This window comes from Macrotis lagotis, chromosome 1 (assembly GCF_037893015.1).
Source record: "Macrotis lagotis isolate mMagLag1 chromosome 1, bilby.v1.9.chrom.fasta, whole genome shotgun sequence".
NCBI classification, from domain to species: domain Eukaryota; kingdom Metazoa; phylum Chordata; class Mammalia; order Peramelemorphia; family Peramelidae; genus Macrotis; species Macrotis lagotis.
Genome location: NC_133658.1, coordinates 141,902,481 through 141,928,402, shown reverse-complemented (window position 1 = coordinate 141,928,402; position 25,922 = coordinate 141,902,481). Strand labels below are relative to the sequence as shown.

General features: G+C 36.2%; 1 protein-coding gene across 2 annotated transcripts in view; it reads right to left on the bottom strand.

The window, feature by feature from the left end:
• The window catches only part of IDO2 (indoleamine 2,3-dioxygenase 2), an 80,016-nt gene that overhangs the window by 24,469 nt on the left and 29,625 nt on the right, over positions 1-25,922 (bottom strand). For both annotated transcript variants that reach the window (XM_074208988.1, XM_074208989.1), the window contains exons 5-8: positions 22,723-22,737; positions 21,603-21,702; positions 11,639-11,756; positions 1,414-1,465 (exon numbers count right to left, since the gene is read on the bottom strand). In XM_074208988.1, the coding sequence (XP_074065089.1) occupies positions 1,414-1,465; positions 11,639-11,756; positions 21,603-21,702; positions 22,723-22,737 (285 nt within the window). The remainder of the gene's footprint in view (positions 1-1,413; positions 1,466-11,638; positions 11,757-21,602; positions 21,703-22,722; positions 22,738-25,922) is intronic.

The following is a 25,922-nucleotide window of genomic DNA, read 5'->3' as shown; positions in this document are numbered from 1 at the left end:
CAATGCTATCTGTGGAGAGAAATAAGTGGGCCACAGTAGCTGGAAGTTATAGTGTATGTACACTCTATATACAGCAGTGTGCTTATAAATGTTTAACAACTAACTTTCGGGAAAAAAATTAATGTACAGTAAGCTAGATTTTTAAGTTTAATCCAAATGATTAATATTTTCCTTGTCATTTCAGTAAATCAGAACAATTAACAAAGTAATAAACTAAGCCTTGATGTACAGTGTTTGCCAGGTTCTGAGGTGTAAATGCTCAAAATGAAAATGTAACAATCAGCTCTAGGGGGCCAGTATGAGCTGACTCCAGCACATCCTTCACTCTTTGTAATAAGTCTGGAAAATTAGGTTGAAGATGGATTTTGGAGTACTTTAAATATGAAATGAAGATTTTTATATTTCATACCAGGGGTTAAAGGGAGTCATTGAAACTTCTTGAAGAGGAGAGGGACATAGTGGCCACATTATGAATATTATTAATTTGGCAGAAATGTGGAAAGTGGATTGGAGTGTGAACCTGGAGCCTGCTTAATAATTGGAGTCTAGGGTTAGCCTTCAGCTTGGGCTTCTTTCCATAAAAGGTATGTAAACAAAATAATGAAGCCTCAAAAAATCTTAACTTAGAGTTTGGGGGAGAGGCAATGGTATACAATTTGAAAGGAATAAATCTGTTAAAAAAATAGTTTTCTTCTGCCAGTGTTCTTTTCTTACATTTCCCTTTTCCTTCTCTCCTGGGGCTGCTATCCACTGACTTCCCAGAGTTCCCCAAATGCCACATAACAATCCAGGGCTTCCCTCTCCTTCAGTGCCAGAATAATCTCTCTTTGCCTTCTACTACTGACCAAAAATTCTGGACCTTCAGAGGAAGAGCTCTTGGATAAATGTTAGTGCTAACTGTTAGATGAGTTACATGTTTAAATTAAGTCATATGTTGTGGACAATTTAGGATTATCTGCATTTTAAGGGGAGGAAATTTATAATTGTTAGAATTTCGAAGTGAGTAGATATGGATGCTGGGGTGAGGTCTTATTTACATCTTCTTACCTGCCCCATTGGATAGGTAAGATACTGGGGAAAGGAGTAAGGTAAGAATTAATAGAACTTAAGCATGTGAGCTTCTTGTTCTCACTTTTGCAGGACTCCAAAATATATCAGAATTCATAGAAAGGTCTGTCATGAGAATCCAGAAAGAGTCTCCCATATATCAGACATCCCAGTGATCACACAGGCCTTGGACCACAAGCAAAAGAAAATCAAATGTTGCCTCTCACCTTAGGGAATTCCCTGATCCTTCAGCCTTGACCTATACTCAAACAGGTACACTGCGATTCTCTTCTCCTCTCCTCCCCACGCCAATTAGGAAAGTGTTCATGTGGCCTCAGACAAGGAAAGCAATTGAATTGTACTTACCCAGACAGAAAGATCCGGATGACTGCATAAAATATGGCTGGATCTACATAATCTAGGGGAACAATCAAAATGTGAACTTTTCTACAGGCCAAAAAAAGAAAGAGAGAAGAAAAAGAAGAAGAAGACAATTGGTTACATGTGCAGCAACAATATGCTCTCTGGGGCACTTCTTCCATCTGATCTGTAAAATGACCTGGAATTAAAGCAGTCCAGAGAGAGGGATGGAATGTTCTCTCCTGCAGTTGTCCTCCGTCGTGTTTGCAGGAATCTTAAGCTATTCCATATGCTACCCTGCTCTATTTGTTGTGTTTCCCAACTCTGTCATTTAAAAAAATTAATTGAAAAGAAAATTCCCAACAGATCAAGGTCCTCTTATGCCGAATTTTGCTCAAGGATATGTTTATGAAGCCAGATTGGCAGTGGGTACAGAGGAAAGAATAGAATTTAAAGGAAGGGGGACCCCATAAGGTAGAAAGAAGGCTAGCTTTATCAGATTTAATGTCAAAATATTTGAGAAAATCATTTCATTTCTCTGTACCTGCTTCCTAATTTATAAAAATTAGGTAATTACCTTACCTTTAAAGTCACTTTTGGTTATAAATGCATGATGCTATCACCCTAAATTCTTAAGCTAGAAAGCCCAAAGTTAGTAATAGTTTGAATTTTGGTATCATAGAATCAACCCCAGAGTTGGAAAAGACCTTCAGATGCTATCTGGTCTAATAACCACGCAAATAATTTATCTTTTCCATAATATGCCCAACATGATAATCCAACATCTACTTGAAGATGCCCAATATTAGGGAACTCACTATCTCCCAAAATAGTACATTCACTTGTGCCCAAGTGTAATTTTAGGAGTTTTGTTTTTTTCTTTGGCTTAACATCTCCTTGAAACTCTTGTCCATTGTTCCTAAGACTAAGTTAAAGTCAATCCTTTGTTCAAGTGACAGTCCTACAAATACCAGAGGTATTATCTCTAGGAAAGAGAAGGCATGAGTACTGAGACTTCCCAGTTCACATAACAACACAGGAATAGTCACTATAGTTCATGGTCCATCTAACTCAAGGGTTCTTAAACTTTAAGGCCATGAACCCTTTTGGTAGTGTGCTGAAGACCCTTCTCAGAATAACGATTTTGATTGTGTAAAAGGAGATACATAGGATTATAAAGGAAAGCAAAGTTTAGTAGAAATATATTTCTCATCCAAGTTCAAGGGCACCTTGAAATCTATTCACAAACCCCTTGGAGGTGAGTGGACTCCTCTTGAATTATTACTAAATATTCTGTGCCAAAAGAAGCCCCAAAGGGATATGACTTTAGGACGACCTGGTTGTTCTCTCTGATGTCATTCTTAAAAGACAAAGGTATGATTCATTTACATTTATGATTCTGTCATTCATAAATTTGACCAAAACTCTTTTGAATCCTGTTTCCCAAGAAGTACCAACTCCTGGAGCTTCTATGAAATTATTATCTATGGTATGAAGTTGTGCTTGCTATCATTTGTCTTAAACTCCAATGAATTAATTCAATTCAATAGAACAAGTATGGGTGAACAGGACTGGGTCTAGTCAAAATTGGAAAGACATTTTTTTTCTTTTTAGGACATTCTATCACTCTCCTTATGCCTCCTTCAGGACCTCACACAATTTGGGTACCTAATATACAATTCTGCCTCCTGGTTGTAGAATAATATATTTTAAAATAATACTTGCAAGTTTTGGAAATCTTCCCTTACAATAATCCTATAAGGTGAGAAGTGCAAATATAATCAAGCATCATTCTATAGATCTTTAGAGATGTCAGACTCACAGGCAAATTAGAAGTGAGATCTGAATCCAGGTCTCAGGACTTCAGTCCCAGAATGATATCTATCGCTGACCTTTTACTTCCTGGCAGGAACTATTTCAGGTCTTTCTCTACTACTTTTCTGTCACTGAACTTTACCAGCCTGATGTCCCTTTCCCATAGATCTCCATCCGCCCTCCTGGGTAACAGAGAGCTTAATCTGCTAGATTCTATTTCATCTATAAAATGAGGATAATAAAAATCCTCATTTCTGAGGATCAAGTGATACATTGTATAGCACTCTGCAAACTTCAAAGCATCATATAAAACTAGCTGCTATTCTAGCTATTATATTATTAGACTAATTTGAGATACAATGTAAATGGTCAATGGCCTAATCAGTTATTCCTCTGAAAAGATTATAGTCACACTTCAAACAGAAACAAAAATCACAAAATGTCCACATTAAAAGAGAGCTCATAAAACATCTAGTTCATCAAGTAACTGAACAGATTCTTTCTGGAAGTGGTCATCTTATTTATCCTTGAAAATCTCCAGTGATGAGGAACTTACTAACTCTTAAGGCAACAAACACAGAATACTTTGGAATGCACTGATTTTTTTTTTGAGTTTTTCTTTAAATTAATTAAAAATCTGCATATTCCTTACTGCCTTAAACCAAAAGACTGACAATAGGGGAAATTTCAGACAAGTTGGTGAAGAAGATATATTGAGTTATTGGAGGTCAGAAGAAAAGACCATTTTGCAAGCCTCAAATCCTTGTAGAAGCTCATTTTTCTGCCTCTTTGGAGAACCAACTCTCTTGGTGAAGAAAGAAAATATGTTTTGAATTGATGCTGGATCCTGGAACTTCTGAGAGAGAGTTTAAGAGCTGAGGGTGTGGAGAAAGAGGGAACTTTCTTATAAGCTAGTTAGGTTAGCCTGTACAGGGTACAATTGATTTAGCCCTCTTCATTTCTGCATGGTTCACCCCTGGAATGGAGAAGTGACCCCAGAAATTAAGGAATCTTCTGTGACAGGAGATCCCAGGAACAGTTGGGGTGTCCATCTCAATGTCCTCAAACTTTGTTTTAGGGTTCAAGAAAGCTCAGAATGCAAGGGCAAGCAGATTTTCCATCAAATTTTAAACCAGTGTAGATTTCCAGAGAAATTTAATTCATCTGTTTTTTATTAATTTACACTCAGCTCATCAAAATGTTATGTTGCAAGAATTATTTGATGTCTGGAAAGCCTGAGGAAATTTGCTTTGTAAAGATTATTATTATTTAAATATTTGCCTTGTCGTGGGAGTTTCCTTTAATCAAAGTAGAACTCAGACAATACCTGCTTTGGGCCAAACTCTACACCCACAAGCCCACCCCAAACTTCAGTGTTTTGGTTCATGATATTCATGGTCTGGAAAGTTCTATAATCTTTATTATTACCATTAATGGATAAAGTTTTGGAGGACTTTGTTCTTCTCCCAGCTTTATGACACCCAAATCTTTCTGCCACCTGAGTTCCAGTCCAATTTCCTCTGATCCCTTGGTCTTTCACAAGTCAGTATGATTAAAACTACAAATCATTGTTTTTATTAGATCAAACCAGAAGTCTCTTCTAGCTTCCCAAGTTCTGTTATTAATACTGCCATTCATCAAGGTATTTTAGCTAGAAACCCTGGAATTCCTCTCTCCCAATTCTCTCTCCCTTACTTACCTTACATCTAAGAGTCACCAATTTTCATTCATACTGGCTCTCTTATTCAATCCTTTGAAATTTTCAGCATTACCAAGCTATGTGTACCCATAGTCAATATAATATAGTACAAAAAGTATTAGATTTGGGTTTGAAGAGTGGGGTACAATATGATTTTAGTCAAGACTGTTTCTCTAGTCCTCAGATTCTTCCTCTATAAAATGAAGGGGAGGAGGCAGAGTTAGTGGATTTGGCTTATTTCTAAGATTCCTTTCACATCTACAATTAAGATAGTAATATCTAGCATTTATGTGGTTCCAGAAACTGTACTAAGCACTTTTTTAGAAATACTAATTCATTCTATCATAACAACAATTTTGGGAGGTAGGGGTTCTTACTATCCTTAATTTACATTTGAGGAAACTGAAGGGAAAAGAGGTTAAGTGACTTGCCCAGGATCACCCAGCTAGGAAGCATCTGAGGTTAGATTTGACCTCATGTCTTCTTGACTCCAGACCTAGTACTCTTTCCACTCTGCCACCTTGCTGCCTATCTAAATGATTGGGATTACAGTTGCCCTCCATGAGCCTAATCTCTGCTTAATCCAAAGATTCCTATGTTGTACTACAGTCTAATTTTCCTTAAAAAGTAATATCATAACATCATTCTTCATGTCAGAAACTTGCTAAGTCACAGAATCATAGGCATTCTGATGGAAGAGACTTCTGCAGCTATGCAGTTCAACCTCTTCATTCTTCAGATGAGACAACTGAGGCCCAGTTCGTTCTCTTTTCTCTGCATCCTTCATATTATATCATACTCAAAATCTCTGCCTCATTTTCAAGTCTTTTGTAATCTCCTTTAACATTTCATAAACACTCATTGCCCACTGCTTCATTTCATTAACCTTTTGTTCTCAAGAGGCTTATCTGTCATCTTTCTGTCTATCTCTCTAACACACACACACAGATACACACACCACATGGCCATGTTAAACTCTATCTCTGTGGCTTTATTCATGTTGTTTGCCATGCTTTGCGATAAAAGAAAACAGACAAAATCTTTAAAAAGATTCAGAAGGTTCTTGGACAATATGTGTCAGCAATAAAGCCCAGGACAAAGGTAGTTCAGTGAAATCATCTCCTGAAACTGATCTCTGGATCTTGAGCTTAATCAAAGGTTAGCGAGAACATTAACAGTTAGAAGAGGCAAGCACTACGGTTTGATGAATGAACATGGAACTGATCAATCTGTCATGGCAATCATGATCAGATGTGTTGGTGAATGAAGGAAGGGGCATTGTAGAAGCTCAAATACTCTTTTGTCTTGTTTATTCAAATCTCACTCATCCTCAAAGTCCAGCCAAAATTCTATTTCCTTCAGGAAGCCAACCCTCATTCTTCATTGCTCTCTCTTCTCCAGTCTCCTATAGCACTTATCACCTATGACATATAATTTACCCTTTTCATGGAGTGGGACTAGAGAGCAACCAAATATTCTGATTTTCCCTTCTATGTTAACAGCTGGAGTGAATACAAGGAGGATTGTTTTATGTCAGTGTAAAAATGAGTGAATTGTTTGTAGAAAAGAATAATTATCAAATTTTCTGTGACATCAAACAGATCTACAAGTGATTAACTCAATGCATTAAAAGAAGCTTGCAGGAGTCAGGTAAAACTAAAAGCTAGGGTTTTTGCATTGCAGAGATGTTTTAAGAAAGCAATAATGGTCTATATTTATATAATACTTTATAGTTCATAAAACCTGTTCTTCCTAAGAGAAACTCATTCCTCATGTTTGCCCTTTGCAAATAATATTATCACCATTTTATAGGTGAATAATAATAACTGACATTTGCACTACATTTTAAAGTTTGCAAATTGCTTTTCATACATTATCTCTTATGTTCCTCTTAGTAGCCTCACTAACTTATATTGCAATTATCATTATTATCCTTTTGTTATCTATGATGAGAATAAGACAGAGTTAGTAAGGGACTTTCCAAAGGTCACACACATATTGTTAAGTGAAGAATTTGAACCCAGATGTCTCTTAATTCCAGGTTTAACACTTAATACTCTCTCAAAGACTTTAAATGACTAACCAATGGAGTAAGATGGAGAAGAACCAAGTTTGGAGCTAATTCTTGGAATAATAGGGCATTTTCCAGAATACTATAACTGCCACTTAAAGAAGACTCTGATGAGTCAAAAAGTCCAATTACTCTCTAGTCCAATGTCAACATAGGAAAGAATTACAACTTGCTTTGTGAAGAATGTCCATTAATAATAAAAAAAAACCTAGAGCACAGGGAAAGATATTTTGTTGTGGTAGTGATTTAGTCATTTTTCAGTCATGTCTGATTCTTCATGACCCTTGTTGGGTTTTCTTTGCAAGAATACTGGAGTGGTTTGCCTCCTTCTAAATTTATAGCAAATAGGGCTAAACAACTTGCCCAAGGTCACATAGCTAATAAGTGTTTGATGTGGGATTTGAACCCTTTCTGGCTTCAGACCCAGTGAGCAAATAGACTACCTCTCAAAAAGTCATAGAAATACTTATTTTTTTCTTTAACAAATCAATGTTATTTTTCATTAAAAATGTAATTCTATGAAGAGGTAGAGCCAAGATGATGGAGAAAAGGCAGGGATTCACCTAAGCTCTCCCCCAAAGCCCTTCAAATATTCTTAAATAATGACTATAGAACCAGTACATTGTACACATTAACAGCAATATTATGTAATAATCAACTATGATAGAAGCAACTTCTTTCAGCAGTTCAGTGATCAAGGACAGTCCTGAGATACTTGTTAAGGAAAATGCCATCCACACTCAGAGAAGAAACTATGGATTCTGAATGCAGAGCAAAGTATACTATGTTCACTTTTTAAAACTTCTTTTATGTTTTTTTTTTCTTTCTCATATTTCCCCCCTTAGTTCTACTTCCTCTTTTACAACATGACTAATATGGTCTTAGGTTAACCATGATTGTACATATACAATCTATATCAAATTATTTGCTGCCATGGGAAGGGGAGAGGGAAGGGAAGGTGATGGAAAATGTGGAACTCAAAAGTTTATAAAAGGAAAAATATTGAAAACTATCTTTGCATGTACCTGGAAAATAAATTTTAAAAAATAAATTAAATACATAAAAAATTACTCTAAAAAAAATTCTAGAGCAACCTTATTACACATAGTGATCCCCTCCCCATATCTATACCTATGACCTAATTCTTTCATAACTGAAAGAATGTCAGTGTTATTCTGTAGTCAAAGTATCTTATACAAACTTTATGGTCTCATTCTCTGACCCTAGATGGTCTGGTGTACCTCTCCTCAAATGAATCATTGTATTATTTGGTTTCTGAGTTGGAGTCTTATAATGAAAGAATTCTTCTTAGGAGAATTAGGACCTCTTCAGGTGGCAGAAGTCCACAGGTCTGTCACTCTCTATGGGAAGCATGAAGAAAGGGTGTAAAAGGGTGGAAGAAAACTTGTCTGAACTGATCAAGCTAACAGGATGCTAACAAGAACTGGTCCAGACTAAATTACTTGGATTTTCATCTAAGAACATTACTTTAAGATATCCAAGTGTCTCCACAAGAGGAAAAAAATGGAATCCTCTCCAATGTCTGTATGTCTGTGTAGATAAAGAAAGGAGAGCAATGTGGTAGCCAGGTGGCACACAGTGAATAGAGTACCAGTTCTAGGATTAAAAGGACCTGAGTTCAAATTGGACCTCAGATTCTTACTAATTGTGTGACCTTTGGCAAGTCACTTAACCTTAATTGCCTTTAAACAAATGGCAAATTGGAAGGTGTTCTAAACTTGGAATCAGAAGACCTGGATTCAAATCTTGGCTCCATCATTCACTATATTAATAGTGTACTATGAAAAAGTTAGCGGAAGCTCTTTTCTCATGTGTCAAATTATAATGACATATGCACTTAACTCCCACAGTTGCTATGACAAAGCATTCTATAAGTTATAGTTTCATAATGCGACCTTCTTTATAGCTCTACATTTCAAATTTGCTTTTCTGTAACATTGCTTACAATAAAAGAGATAGGCTCTTGACAAGTAATGAAGTTAACCTAGAAAGAAAATATTTATCAGAAAATTTAGCACACTCATCAGGAAGGATTACATTAAAATTTGAAATCAGGAGAAAAAAATCTCAGAAAACATTGAAACCTGATGATACAGAGACCAATACAAGTAATATAGCTAGCAAGCTAGAAGTGTCCAATAATTTATATGTATAAATAACTTAAGAGTTCAGGAACAGTCTGAGGCTTTGAATACAGATAACAAATAATGTTGCATTGAAATATTAATATAAGGTGACAAATGCCATCTCACAGATGTAACTGACTTGATATGATGGGATTCATAACTGAAAGAAGGCAATAGAGAGGAATATATCATGTTCAAAAGAAACAGAGCTAATAGAAAGAAGGAAAGACTTCATGACAGTTGGATATATACCCATCTGGAAATCCACAAGCCTGAGGCTAGCACAACTGAACAGTGAGAATAAAAGGAGATAGAAGCAAAAGTGATAAAATTATGAGAGTTTTGTTCCTCATTCATATGCAAGTTATGGATTATGCTTCACTAATATATAGACCATAATTCTGACAAAGAGATAAAATGCACTTTTTCTAAACAGCATAACGATTATTTAGAGCTTTTTGTTTGTTTTTGTGAGGCAATGGGATTAAGTGACTTGCCCAGGGTCACACAGCTGGTAAGAATCATGAGTCTGAGGCCCAATTTGAACTCAAGTCCACCTGAATCCAGGTGCTCTATCCACTATGCCACCAAGTTGTGCCTCTTTAGACTTTTTTTTTTTTTAGATTTTTGCTAGGCAATGGGGTTAAGTGGCTTGCCCAAGGCCACAGAGCTAGGTAATTATTAAGTGTTTGAGACTGGATTTGAACCCAGGTACTCCTGACTCCATCCAGGGCCTGTGCTTTATCCACTGCGCCACCTAGCCACCCCCCTATTTAGATTTTTTTAATGACAAAATTTAATTTGAATTAAACAACATTAACAACAGCAATAAATTAAGCATCAAATTTAATTCAGTTCTATGGACATTTTTAAGTACCTGCTTTATTAGGAACTAGGAGTATCATTTTAATAAAAGCAGATACTTTCAAACTAAAAGTATAACCTCTGAGAAATTCTTGACAACTTCATAGTTCAGACAGTGGAGAAAATAATGTCATTCAACAAACTTCTGATGAACAAGGAAGAGCTAATTATTGACATTTTGGAATTTTTAATGCAGAAGGGAGGGAACTCTAAGCAAAAGGAATTACTCAAGGTGATGAACATTCTTTGGACAACAGTATTTTTCAGTCACATATTCACCTAACTATAGTCTCATCAATGGACTGAGCCCTAGACTTTGAGTCAGAATACCTGTGTGTTCTTCTATATGACCTTGGACAAGACATTTCTTTCTTTCTGAACCTCACTGTCTTTTTATATGAAATGTAAATAATAAAATTGATACTTTCTACCCTTGAGAGTTATAGGGAGCAAAACATTTCAAGTGCTGTCAAAATGTAAATCAATCAATGGGCAAATTTTATTAAATACCTGCTGAATATTCAAAAGTGAATTTTTATTGATGTCAAAAAAGTATCATAAAACTGCAAGACCAAGTGGAAGGAAGCAAAGTGAAATGAGGATTGTAAAACAGATTAGTTTCTCTCAATTATTTATTGGCTAATTATTCAAGATAAAATGTCAAATTTCTATAATTGGGTCAGAAATAGAAGAAGAAAAGAAAAATCCAACTTTGAAAAATGAAAACATGAAAAAAATGAAAAAAATCATCTTCCTTCCTTCACATAATCTTTTCCCAGAAGTTCTTAGACCCTATGAGAAACATTATTTTGGAAGACTTCTTTTGAGGGAAAAAAAAAAACCTCATCTCTTTTCTAACATCTAATCCGTTTCTTCTCTTCTACTATCAACACACAAGTTTTGGGTTTTTTAAACAGTAAATTAAAAGTGTACTACCAGGGTTTGCTTCCCTTCCAATCCTAACCTTATCAGTAAACAGATCCCAATTGTGACTAAGAAGATATCACACCATCCTCAGTGCCTGTCAAGATACCTGAAATCATTATAATAGTATTCTATTCTCTAACACAGAGTATCTTGAAGGTTTAAATGTCTTCTACTAATATATAAATACCCCAGGGGAAGGAATGACACTTTTTTCTCCATTCTCATCTTACTTATTATGATTATGACAACCAAAGGATGTTAAGTAGTATAGTATAAATTAATTGGTTCCAAAATCAGGAGATCATGGTTCAAATCCTGTCACTGACACTTGGCTGATTAAGTAACCTTATGCAAGTCATTTAATTTCTCTGAGATTCAGTTTCCTTATATTTAAAATAGTAATAATAATGCTTATATGACCCATATCATAGGATTTTTATAAGAAAAATATTTCTAGACCTTGAAATGTTTTAGAAACAGTGGTTGTTTATATGATATGAGTAAAGGTTTTGGAAACAAGACCAGGACAGATACATTCATTATGAGGACCAAGTGGAAGAGAAAGACTCATAAGCCAAGACCATATTTCACTTACTTCACTATTTTTTGAGACCTGACTCCATTATCAATCATGTTTTTTCAAGTAATTTTTTTTAACCAAACAAAAGCTGGGATCTTAAATGATCTCAAAACTGAGCACGCACATACCATGCATCTGTCTCAAGGCTTTGGTCATCTCAATCATGGAGGTTCTCAGTTGCTTCAAGGCCTGAAGTAGATCATCATCACTGGACTGGATGACTGCATTAATGGCTTGAGTCAGTGCCTGAGAGACAAATGGTGATAAAGAACACATCTTAAGGTTTGGGATAGGGTTGCTGGGACCCCCAATAGCACCCCTTCCATCTGATTTTCTGTCTTGAATCCTGATTAAATGCTAAAATCTATCCTGTACCTGCCTCAAGGGATCCCTGTAAACCTACTGATATCCCCTCTAGGTTGAGGATATTTCTGAGGGGCCAACCTGGCAACATGGATTTCAATCAAAAGATTCCAGTCTCAAATCTAGAACTTTCTAGATTTTTAAGAACCTCTTTGTCTTTCAGTTGAAAGGCTGAAGTTTTGAAATTGTCAATCCCTCAGACATGAGGTTCCCCTCTCTGGCACCATTCTCTCTCAGTATTAACAGTTATGCCCTCTGCCTTTCCATAGCTAAGACCAGTAATCCTGTCTAGCATTAAAAGACAAACAAACCCCAAAAAACCCTGCCACTTTGAACTTTGCTGTGAAGTTCTCTGTGCTCATAATACCATCTTCTGGTTGCTTTCAGGGTCCTCCTCCAAGGATATATGAATTAGAAAACTGCAATGCAATATGCCTCTGCCATTTAGTAAATGGAATATGAGATGCCTTTGCTCAACTCAAATGACATCTCTTACAAGAGGGGGCCTCTTGTCATTCACCCAGTGGTTAGTGTACTCTCCCATCAAAATTACTTTAATGGATTTTGTAATTCTTGAGCAGCATCAGTTTAATGGAAAGAAGAGGAACGTGCATGTGACTTCATTCCAAGAAGAGCAGCAAGGAACTAATACAGAAAGAAGGGGGAAAAAAAGAAAGTGTCTAAGTGATTATGAATAATTTATATGCTACTTTTTTTTTTAGGTTTTTGCAAGGCAATGGGGTTAAGTGGCTTGCCTAAGGACACAAAGCTAGGTAATTATTAAGTGTCTGAAGCCAGATTTGAACTCAGGTATTCCTGACTCCAGGGCCGATGCTCTATCCACTGCGCCACCTAGCTGCCCCTTTTCTATGCTTTTTGCAAGTTCTTTGGGGATGATATAAAAGTTGTTCTTATCTAGTATACTTCATTATCATGAACTTTGATAGGAGTACCATATACTCTTTTACCCCCATTTATGAAGGTCTAGATAAAAATCATATTTGAATTTGATTCTGAGACCCTAAAGGAAACTCTAGGTAAGGATTAATTGTTGATTCACTTTCATTTATATCTGAATGTTCTTGATGACTTTTGTGGTATTCTTGGCAAAGATATTGGAGTGGTTTGTCATTTCTTTCTCTGGTTCATTTTACAAATGAGGCAACAGAGGCAAACAAGGTTAAGTCACTTGCCCAGGTCTGAGGCCAGATGGCTAGGCTTGGCATTCTATCCATTGTGCCAACTAGAATGTATGCATATGTGTGTTTGTATGAATTTCTGAGCACAGAGTAGAGTCCTAAGGTGCCCTAAAGTCTGTAGCTGCTCTGATAAGGATCAGAGAGAGAGATCATGGAAAGTGGACATACTTAATAGATACAAATTTTTATGAAAGGGGGGGAAAAGTCAAAGAAGAATGACTTTAAATTCTGTTTTCAGTGCCAACCTCTGTCTAAGGAGGCTTTAGTTAGGATAAAAAAACTAATTAGAATGAAATTTTAGCAATTTTTGTATTTGTACAAGTCTGATATGGGAAGAAATAAATGAGTGACCTATATAATAAAACATTTAAATACCATTTAAATACCATTTAAATACATTCAACCTTTTTCCATCATCATAAACTTAGGGCTAAAAGGGGTTCTCAGGAATATTTACTTAATCCAATCTCCCAAATTTTACAAAAATGAAAACATAGATTCAAAGAAGGATCACAATTTATTTAGGGTTGCAGAGGGAGGATGAAAATTATTTTACTTTTAAGTCCAGAGGTTTTTCTAATATGCCACTGACTACTATTCTTACCCTTCTTGTACTTTGTTTTATTTATTTCAGGGTATCTTGGAAGAGGGATGTCTCTTCTATTGTTTATTACAAAGTCTTTACAGTCATAGATTGAGAGAATCAGATCTGAATAGGGTCTCATGTCTATCTAGTTTAATCCAGACCTGAATATTGCTCTCTTTATAATGTCATCAATAAGTGACCATCCAGTCTTTCTCCAGGAAAAGGGAATCTTCTGAACCTACTTTACTTTTTGGTAATTCTAATTGTGAAGACATCTTCTCCCTACAAAAAGATGAAATTTTTCTCTCTGCACCTTTCTTTCTTTTCTCTTCTTTCAATCTCCTGGTGTCAGGCACCCTAAGTCTAATCACTCCTCCATATAATAGTATCTTTCAATTATTTTAAGGATAATATCATATCCAGAGAAATAACATGTTGTGATAAAGAAAAAGAAGAATGGCCTCAGAAAAAAGGAAGAGAAAGGTTCAAACCCTACTTCCTGCATATAAATTATTGTTGGGCTGTGTGATCCTGGGTCAATCATTCAACTTTAAAATGCCTCAGCAGATATCACATATGAATAGAAGCATGGAGTGAAGTAAGGTTGACAAATAAAGGACAGTTTACTGAAGTCAGAACTAAATTCACATTTTTTAAGTGGCCATAGTGAAGGCAAGCTGGTATAGGTTTTACAATCATAATTAATCTATTCAACAAACTCATTCCAAAAGGAATGAATTGGACAGGCTCATGTCAATGATTGCCACTTGAAGGAAAATGCTATGGCACTATCATCAGTGCCTATGCTCCTAACATGATGAACCCTGATGAGATCAAAGGAAATTTTATGAAGGCCTGGAGATGCTTGTCATCAATGTGCCAAAAAAAGAGTTTATAATTCTGGGTGACTTCAAGGCTAGATAGGTGCAGACTAGGAGTCCTTCAGAGGAATAAAGTTGGAAATGGCAACAGCAACTCCTGAAGACTTGTATATCTCTTAACCTTCTCATCAACAACAGCACTAAATTTCATATACCTAAATGCAATAAAACTTTGTGTATGCACCCTCACAGCAAATATTTCTTTACTGGACTATGTGATTGTAAGGAAAAGAGACAGATGGGATGTGAAAGTGATGAAGGCAATGTGTGGTGCAGAGTGCTGGACTGATCATGGACTTATCCTCTCCAAGTGAAATATTCACAGTCAACAAAAGTGGCAGCTCCAAGTCAAAATAACTATCAGTATAATTAATGTCAACAGATTAGGATTCTTCTCTTAGTGGGAACAGTTTGTTGCTAACTTAAAGGGAAAGATGAACCAAAACACAGATGATAACAGTGGAGCAGAAAAGGAATGGTCAGTTTTCAGAGATTTGGTTTACAGAATTGCATTTGTTCATCTGAATCAGAACACTTGAAAACATTAAGACTTGGGGACAGTGAGGTGATGCAGTGGATAATACACTGACTCTGGAGTCAGGAGGACCTTCAAATCTGGCTTCAGACACTTAATACTTGCTTAGCTGTGTGACCTTGAGCAAGTCACTTAATCCCATTCCCTTGGGAAAAAACCCAAAACATCAAGATTTGATTTGATGAAAATGATGAGAAAATACTAAATGAAAATGCTGCAAATGAGTAATGAGAACTCCACAGGGTTTACCATCAGGACAGTTCATCCATCTCTATGAAGGTAACATTTAATTCCATCAAAAATAAAGTACAAAGGTGCAAAATTCTTGCTCAATAAGAAGGCAGATGAAATTCATTTTATGCTGATAATAACCATCCAAAGCACTTTTATAATATCCTGATGGCTATTTATGGGCCAAAGACCCAATGCAGATGGAGCCACTTCTATAGTGTTCTCAGCAGGCCATTATCAATCAATGGTGAAATCAGTGACATTAGCCTCAAGTTGAAATGAATCCCTAACCAGCTGAATATCCAAGTGAAGAAGTCTTCAATGTCATTAGGTTCCTTTCACGTGGCTAAGAAGGTGGAGAGAGAGGGCATTTATTATTCTATAAAAAAGTTAAGAGAACTGTTTTCCTGTGACAGTTATGTGGGGGTTTCTCTCTTAGTCACTGATGGCAAGATTCTTGCTAGAGTCCTCCTTAATACATTGATCCTTTACCTGGAAGATGATCATCTACATGAGAACCAGTATGGATTCAAAAAGTGTCAAGGAATGTTCATATGGTATTTGCTGGCCAATAATTCCAGAAGAAATGCCAGGAGTAGATCAATATTCTGTACACAATGTTTGTAGATCTTACCAAAGCCTTTGATACTACCAGTCATGAGGTTTTATTGAAAATTATCTAAAAGTTTGGTTGCCTGGAGAAAGCTATCAGTATAGTGCATAAATTTCAAGATAGCATGTTTTCCTGAGTTCTGGAAAATGGATGATGCCCTTATACTTGCTCAGGCACCAATGGAGTGAAACAAGCTTGTGTACTTGTTCCCATGCTTTTAGTATGATATTTTCACTCAAGTTGTCAAATTCCTTCAATGAGGACAAACACAGCATCAAGGTCAGCTTCCACACTGATGATAAATCCTTTAACTTGAAAAGGCTACAAGTCAAGATTAAAATGGAGCCAAGTGTTGGTGCATGACTTTTTGCTGACATGATTGTGTACTCAATGCAACTTCTGAAGTCGAGATGCAACAAAGTTTGAATCGATTCTTCGCTACCTGTGCTAATTTTGGTCTGACAATTAACACCAAAAAAACAGAGGTAGTTCATCAGCCAGCTCCACACCATCCATATGTGGACCCACTGGGGACTCCAAATGGGGAAGCTTTGAAAATACTGTGGATAAGTTCACTTAACTTGGCTGTATTCATTCCAGGGATCTATCCATTGCCAATGAAGTTGGCACATGAATAACCAGAGCTAGCTCAGTGTTTGAGAAGTTCCAAAGGAAAGTGTGAGAAAAAAGAGATATTAATCTGGCTACCAAACTAAAGGTCTACAGAGCCATTGTCACAGGCCTACTGTTGTATGCCTGTGAAACCTAGAAAGCATACCTGCCCCATGGCACAAAACTAAATCATTTCCATTTGAATTGTCTAGGAAGATTCTGAAGACCACCTGGCAGGAGAAGATACTCAACACTGAGGTCCTTTCTTAAACTAAACTGTTAACCATTTAAATTGTACCAGAGAGAGTGAAACTCCAATGGGCTGGTTACATTGTTTGAAAGACAAACATATGCATGCCAAAAGATTATGTTATGGACAACTCACACAGGGGAAGCACTCACATGGTGACCAAAAAAGCAATATAATGACAATCTCAAGGTCTCTTAAGAATTTTGGAATTGATTTTGCAACATGGGAGACCTTAGCACAGGATCACTCAACACAGCATGCCCTCATCAGAGAAGGTGCTCTATGAGCAAAACAGAATTGTAGTAGCTCAAAGAAAGACATGATACACAAATTTAGAGAATCCATTCCAAATATTCACATGGCCTAATAGTGTCCAAACTGTGATAGAGTATACTGATCATAGTGGTCTGGTCAGCCATAGCTGAATATATCACAGCTTGATTCTAGCATGGTGATATCATCTTGGTCCCCTTCAAGAAGGGGAGTAAGTCTGTAAGACTACAAAGTTCAGAGCAGTTGATCATAATGAGTGATAGTTTCCTCTGCCCAAAGATGATTTCCTAATGAATGAGAGACAGACCTCAGTCTTATGATGCCCACTTCATTCTTTATACCTCCATGCCATTCTGGTAAGCTTTCTAAGGACTTAAACTTTATATCCATGACAGAATTTGTCATGGTGAAAAGTAGGTATTCAATATATACCTGTTGAGTTGAATTAGAGGGAATAACCTATCTCTGTCATTCAACTTTTTTAATATTATATTTTTTATATTAGTAAAATTTTCATTCTCACCCTCTTCCCTGAAACCCATCTCTCAACTTGAGAAATAGATTTACACATTGACCATGTCCTATGTCATATGTATGTGTGCATAAATATATGTGTGCATGTATATGCATACATTATTTCTTAACATATTATATGTGTGATTGTATCTCTTTTGATATACATATATGTCTCATTCCATACTCTGACTGCCTCTAACAGCATGATTTATCATTGGTCCTTTGGAATCTTGGTTGGTCATTATATAGATAAGACTGTAATTTTTTCAAAGTTGTTTGCCTTTACCAAATTGTTGTCATTATTAAAATTGGTCTCCCGATTTTATTCACTTCATTCTGTATCAGTTCATATAAATCTTCCAAATTTTCTCTCAAGTTATCAATCCATCATTGTTTACAATACAATAATATTTCAACATTTTCATATACCAAAGCTTAAAAAGAGTTCTTAATTGTTGGTTACTCCAGATTCTCATTCATTTCCACCTTAAAAGAGCTATAAATAGTTTTTTGTAAATTCTTGGAGTATTTTTGCTTAGGCTACTATGTCTCTTAAGTATGTCTCCTTTCTAATTCTCTCTTCTCTCTTATCCCCTTTCCTCCCTATTTTCCTATTGAATGAAAAGTATGTGTTCCCAACTCTTTGTATGTATATTCTTATTTCCTTGGTTTAGCTGCGAATGAGGTTCAAATGTCAGCTCTTCCACCTCAACTCATTTTGAGATAGGCATCCACTTGTGTATTCTAATTATGTGAGATCATTTCCCCTAACCTTCCTTTCTCTTCTCCTTTGCCTCACCCAGTGTAAACTTTTTTTCTTTCTTTCTATTATTTTCTTAAATCATTAAGACATAATAGAACCACTCCAAGGTCTTGCACATTGGACCCTCTCTATGACCTCTGATGATGAGATAGCTCAGGGGGCACATGTGTATCATCATATATATTTGAACGTTAGAGTTTCATTCTTGTTTAATCAATTGTCATTCTTCATTCATATTTACCCTTTAATGATTTTCTTCACTTCTGAGCTTGAGTTTGAAAGTTTCTATGAAGAGCAGTCTTTTCATCAGAAATGTTTGGATGTCCTCTGTTTCATTAAAGGTCCATTTCATCCCCTATAGCATAATACTCAGTTTTGCTGGGCAAGGTCTTAGCTGTAAGTTCATATCCTTTGCCTTCTACAATATCATTTTTCAAGTTCTCTGCTCCTTTACAGTGATGACTATCAAATCATATGTGATTCTACAGTGGTTCCTCAGTACTTGTATTTTTTCTTTCGGTTTCTAGTATTTTTCTTCTTTGATTTGGGAGCTCTGGATTTTGACTATGATGTTTTCATTTGGGGGTTTCTTTCAAAAGGTGAATAATCAATCCCTTCTATTTCTATTTTGTCCTTCGTTTCAAAGAGATCGTTTCAAAGATTTCTTTCTTTCTTTCTTCCTTTCTTTCTTCCTTTCTTCCTTTCTTTCTTTCTTTCTTTCTTTCTTTCTTTCTTTCTTTCTGGCAAGGCAATGGGATTAAGTGACTTGCCCAGGGTCACACAATTAGGTAATTAGTGTCTGAGGCAGATTTGAACTCAGGTTCTCCTGACTCCAGGGCCAGCACTATCTACTGCACCACTTAGCTGTGACTTTTTCTAGACTCCTCCCCCCCAGAATTCTGTCCTAGTGCATTTTCTAGATCTTTTTAAAGGAGTTCTGTAATTGGAATTCACCTCTATTGCTTCCTTTCAACTTGGCTCTGTCCCACTCTCATTCACCTTGAATAAACATCTATTAAATACCTCCTACAATCAAATCCCCTTGTGTCTAGGAGGATACAAAGATTAAATAAGGTGTCGACCCTACCCTCATGAAACTCTCAAGCTAGTAGCACCTAAACAAATACTATAAAATACTTCAAAATAAGTGCATGGATGGTGACTATTGTCACAAATAATTATGTCCCTGTCCAAGAAGAACATGCACAGTCTGAATAGTTAGGTCAATCAATAGACAAGCACTGTTTAAACCCCTGATTTGAGATTAGATGCTGAGGATACAAAGACTGAAGTGAAGTAATCCCTGAAGGAGTTTATGTTCTAATGGGGGAAACTACATACATAAATATAATTAAGTTCATACAAATAAAAAATGACAAATAGATATATTAGAGGACAACACTAACAGTCATGGGTATCAGGAAAGGCTTCATTAAATTCAAACTCTAAAAAAAATTTAGACAAGCTTTCAATGGTCAGAAGACTCGGAATCTGTTCCCAAATTGACCACTAGATGGTAGGATAAACCTTTGCATCATTACTCTGTTTTCTCATCTTTAAAGGGGTGAAAATTACAAGTTCTTCCTATCTCACAAGAGCCATTGTCAACCCCTAAAATTCTATTTAAACAGGAGTGATTGTCATATTACACCAAGTCATTTTGGGAGTTTATGGGTAAAGAGACTTTGGCAATAGAGAAAAGTGGGAAAATACAGTAGAGCATGGGATAAAGGAAAGAGAGAAGCAGTTTTTAGAGATGGAAGGAAACTTAGAGATCATTTAATCAATATGATAAATTCCTTGTTGAAAGTAAACAAGAAATTGAATGATTACTCCAAATACCAGAAATAGTAAATAGGGCTTACATTCAAAACATCTTAAATCAAACCTAGTGGTCATTTTTCTACCCCACAATCACATGCCCCTTATCCCTATTCATGTTAAACTAAAACCAATTATTACTTCTGAAATGACAAAAGTTTTTTGAGTGACTGATACCTAGAAAGCATTATCTTGGAAATATGGAGAATGCAAACAAGTATAAAACATAGCTTTTGCCCTCAAAGAACTTAAAATCTAGTTGAAGAGATCAGTTTAACAGGGATGAGTTGGAAAAAGTTTAACAGCCAGCTTTCTGAAAATCCATGACATAGTTTTAAATTTATTCTTCATTATTAACATTTTATCCATCACTTTCTTAAATATACAAAGTCAAGAAAACAATAAATCAAACTTCAGTTTATAGTATTTTCTGGCTTATGAAATTTGATAATCATCTTGGGCTGGCTCCAGCAAACCTCTGGACCGTGCCTTCCCTCCCAAAAGAGAGATTGTCATTGAAAGCAATGTACAACAGGGTTGATGGGGGGGGGGAGGTAAATCATTATTCTTAAAAATAAAGTCAAGCAAGAAACATTAAGATATATTTTCATCTGCCTCCCTCCTGGCTAAAACAAACAAAGTAATTAGTGGCATTTACCTGGAGTTGGGGAAGTGAGTTTGTAACTGTAAACCAAAACAATAGTCTAAGAATCATAGGCTCTTGAGGAATATATTTAGTAATAGAAGAGACCTTACAGGTAGATTTTGTAGATCTCTTTTTTGTAAATCAGAAAACTAGGGCATAGAAACTTTATGTTTATTATCAAAAGCACACAGATATTTAGTTTTGAAGCCTGGGTTTGAACCCCTAACCTCCAATCAAGTCCAGTTCAGTTTTCATTGAACTATGCTGTTTAGTTCCAAACATCATTAATTTATTCTGTGACCCTACCTCTGACATTTACTAAGTGACCTGGTGTAAATCATGTCACCACTACCCCCCAGTCTCAATTTTCTCATTTTTAACATGAGGGGAATTGGAGGCCTCTAGAGCTATGCTGTTAGAAACGTGAGCTCTCCAGACTCTAGATTTCTTCCCCCTGTAAACTTAAAGCTAGCTTAATTTCAAAGAGCCATTCTAACTCTATTATTTCACGTTTTCTCTTCTAACATCCTATATTGCAAGGTCCCATTTAGCCATAATATTCTGTAAAACACTGTGCCCTAAGGTGCTTTCCAACTTTAACATTATGTAAGTCTAAGTGCTTTAGTTAAATGGAAGGCAAAATCACAAGGGAGTTGACTCTTGGTTCTCTGAGAGGACATAATTAACTGCTGGAAATGGCAAAGAATATTGGAAAGGCAAACTATGGATGTTGGTGATTAGGACTAAAAGTAACTGCCAGGTTGACATCTACAGATGGATTAAGGTTCTGAATGAGGAAATACCTTAATCCCAGGTGCTGCTGCCTTCTCTACCAAAAGAGTCACCAGAATAAAGCCCTTCAGGCTCTCACCTCCTGGAAATGAGACAATGGTATCCAGATTCCTAAAGATAAAAAAAAAAATGCTTTAAAATTAATGCACCTTCATCTTCTTCCTCTAAATCTATTTCTGCTGCTTCTCAAGACTATCCAGAAGCACAGAATCTCAAACTTTTGAATAGGAAAATGACCACCTAAGTTGTTTACCAACAATCATAATAGCTATTTATCCTATTAGGAAAGAATTCCTAATTATTCTTCTATTTCTAATGCAAATAATTCTAACATTTATTTACCTCTTTAAGTTTTGTGATGCAATTTACAAATATTATCTAATTTGATACTCAAACAATGTTATTGCACCCTCATTTTGCAGGTGAGGAAACTGTGGCAGACAGAGGTCTGTGTTCAAGGTCCCAGAGCTATGGACAAATTTGAACTCACATCTTTTTGACTCCAGGTTCTGCGATTTCTTCACTATACCACTTAATTGCCTCTAAAAAGTATCTCAATGATAAAATGCTTAACATATGGTCACTGAGATCTGTACCTCCTAAAAGAGTATATTCTACTTTAGTTCTGGTGGAAAGTTTTTCCTAGATTTGTTGAGTTTTTTAATAATTTCTGACTATTATTTCTAGTCTTGCTTGCTGAGATCACCAAAGTCAATCTAATTATTATTCCATAGCTATCCCATCAAATATTTAAGGAGAGATACCATTTACTTCTAATCAAGTCTATTTTTCTTCACCAGGCTAAGCATGTCCATTTTTTCAATCAGAATTTATTTGGCAAAGACTCGAAGTCCTTTATCATTCTGGTCACTTTCAAACCTGTGAGGGTCCTTGCTAAATTGGGAAATCCAGACCCAAATGTTAGGCTAAAATATATCATGACTATCATATCATTATTGCTAAAAGTTGTGCCTCTGTCTCTGTTCCCTCATCTGTAAAATAGGAATAATAACACCTAGCCTTAAAACTCTTTGAGGTCATTGTGAAGATCAAAGAATATAATGGATGAGAAAGTGCTTCATTAAATATTAAGTAGGACATACAAATAAAAATGCAAAATATGGTAATTACCTGATTTCCAATGGTCTGTTCAAGTTTCAGATATTGAACAAAAAGATAAAAGAAAATATGAGAAATTCAATTTAAGAGACATGTATTAAGCACCTACTGCATGCAGTAATCAAATATACCCCCCACACATACATACATTTACAATGCTTTGATTTTGCCTAGACTCAGAGAGTTGGGGGGGGGATGCCTCTGCAGAAAATGAGTAAGGAGACAGAGACAGAGAGAGACAAGCTGCCAAAAAAAATTGAGATAAAGACAGACAAAAATAAAGGAAAGCAGAGGATCATAGTGGAGGTATGCACACATACAGAGGTTAGTATTGTCTAGGAGAAAGGTCACTTTTTCATCTTCAACTCTGCCTCATTTAAATCAAATTCACATGCAAGTCATCACCCCTTGGTGTCATTGGTCCTTGTCAAAAATAAAGGATGAGCAACATAGGAAAAGATAGAGTAATATATCTCAGTGCAATAAGGAGGAAGAAAGAAGAGAGAGCTTATGACAAATCACCTATCTCAATTATTTTCTGTGAAAGATATGAGTGGAATATTCCCTCTTAAGAGTTAATATTCCTAGTGAAGTCCTCTCAGGGTTAAAAATCATTAAAACAAAGACAGACTGTTACTCTTAGACTATTCTTAGAAGAAAAGAGGGAGAGAGGCCTTGCATTCTCAGTCAGACACCCTCCTGATTTTGTTAAGGAGGGAAATAGTGAAATACTTCCAGAAAAGAGACCTTGAATTTTTAGTTATCCACCTATTTGATCATAGACTGGGAGAACGGTAGACAGCCTTCTCTTTATTTGATGATGAGTACTAAGAAGACCTTGCATATTCAAACATTAATTCATTTAGATAGATAACAATAGGTCATTAGAAATTTTCTTCTGATACCCTCATCATCTGGTTGGTGAGGTAATATTCTATGAAAACATTTTATTCTTCTCTTTGTTACTGGGTAGATTTTTCATGTAAAGATTTTAACTCTGAAAACCTTAACCAATCAGGTAGGAAGAGAGGGGGCTGGGGAGGGGCGAATCGAGCTAGGCCATATAATCTTGCTTGACTACCACCTCTGGGCAGTTCCTTGATCTTCACTACCTTTGTGAGACTTGGTGTATGCCCTTTTCTCTAGAAAAGCCAAAATAAACTTTCTTTGTATTTGCAAGGAAGTGGGGTTAAGTGGCTTGCCCAAGGCCACACAGCTAGGTAATTATTAAGTGTCTGAGGCCTGATTTGAACTCAGGTACTCCTGACTCCAAGGTCAGTGCTTTATCCACTGTGCCACCTAGCTGGCCCAACTGTACCATTTAGTTGTCCCGAGTCTTTATATTTTTTGAAGTGGATTTTTATCCCACACAGATATGAGGGGAAATGATTGAGGAAAACGCTATCATAGGAGACTTGGGGTGGCATGAATAGATGCTGTTGCATATAGTGGAATAGTAAATCTATTGGGGCTTGAAAGAAAGACTGGTTTGTTGAAGTTAATTGGTATTGGACCTAATCAACAACATGTTGTGATTTCTTCCAACTCCAAACAATAGCATATGAATAGGAGGAAGATTGTAGAGATAATCCAGGTGTGAGGTTTAACCAGTCAATGATAAGACTAGGGGCAAAGGAGTTGAGGATAGTGTGAACCTTTGAGGAGTGAAGATAAGGAAGGGAAGAAAATGCAGCCAATGCATAAGTGATGCCTTAAGGAAGAATTTAAGAGTAGAGCAGGTTAGAGAGAATGGAAATTATAATGAATATGCAGAATAGGGCTATGTGTTATAAGTCATGAAAATGGAATTATAAAATCTTATGATAAGAAAAAGTTATATTAGAGTTTGTGAACATGAAAGTGAAACATTTTCAGATGATGCAAGATCAAGGGTATGTTCACCGTACCTGAGGCAGAGTAGATGAGGACTTAGAAAGTGAGTACTATCAGTGTATGTATTCAAGTATTGAATATGAAGGCAAGAAATAATAGCATATGCCTTTTTTTCAGGAAGAGACATGGAGCCAGGTGTCTGGGAGGAAACTCAAGGCACTTTCCAAAGCCAACCTGCTGAAACGTTTTATAGGCAGGATCCATGAGATGCAATTGATTATCACCAAAATGTATACAAAGTGAGATAAGCTGAAGATTAATAAATATCCTTGACTTAAAGCCAATTTGGAGGTTTTTAAAAATAGAATTAATGCATTCCCCTAGACTTCAAATGAAGGATTCTGGAGACAAATTTTAGACAGAGTTGCTTTTTTTTTGCAAATTGTTTGAATTGAGAGAACATAGCTCAAGCCTTGATTGCCACCTGGTGGCTAGCATTAATATGGTGTCCAGAAGTGACTGAAATAAGCCCTTGTAGTGTAAGCAACACTTTGGAACCAAGTGTGTTTCATAGGTGAATATAGTATCAAATTGAACTCTAAATCAGCTACTAGTTCAGTACGCCTGGAATAAAAATTAAAGACAAGGGAAGAAAATAGGTTGAAAAGGTAGGATGGATGCAGATTGTAGAAAATCTAGAATATAAAGAAGAGTTTGTGCTTTAGGAAGTAGGCAGTAGGAAGCTATTAAAAAAACTTTTGAGCAGAGGAATCTAAGAGTTAAGAGGATTTGTTTTGGATGCTTTATGGAGGATGAATTGATGAAAGGAAAAGACTCAAACATGCAGACAAATTAGAAGTGTATTACATTAATCCAAATGTGAATTTGAATGGGAGTAGATTTGACTAAGAGTGTTGATCTTATGTTTGGAGCAAAGAGGAAGAAAAAGGCATGACTATTATGGAGGCAGAATCAACAAGACCTGGCAATAGAAGTTAGTTAGTAGTGTCTTCATTTAGTAGTGTCTTCACTGGAAATAGGGAAATTTGGACAAGAAATAGAGAAGTTTAGAGGGAAAGATTTTCAATTCCAATTTGGATATTTTGAGTTTAGGATGCCAGTGAAATACCAGATAGAGATACTGAGCAGGAAGCAGAGAGAGAGAGAGAGAGAGAGAGAGAGAGAGAGAGAGGAAGAAGAAGAAGAAGAAGAAAGAAGAAAATCCTAAATTTATTATAATATTTGGTGCATATATGAAATTTATAGGGGCAGGTGGAGCCAAGATGGCAGCATAAAGGCAGTAATTCCCAGAAATTCATTCCCCCCCAAAACTCCAAAAGCCATCAAATTATGACTCTAGCCAAAATTTAGAGGGGCAG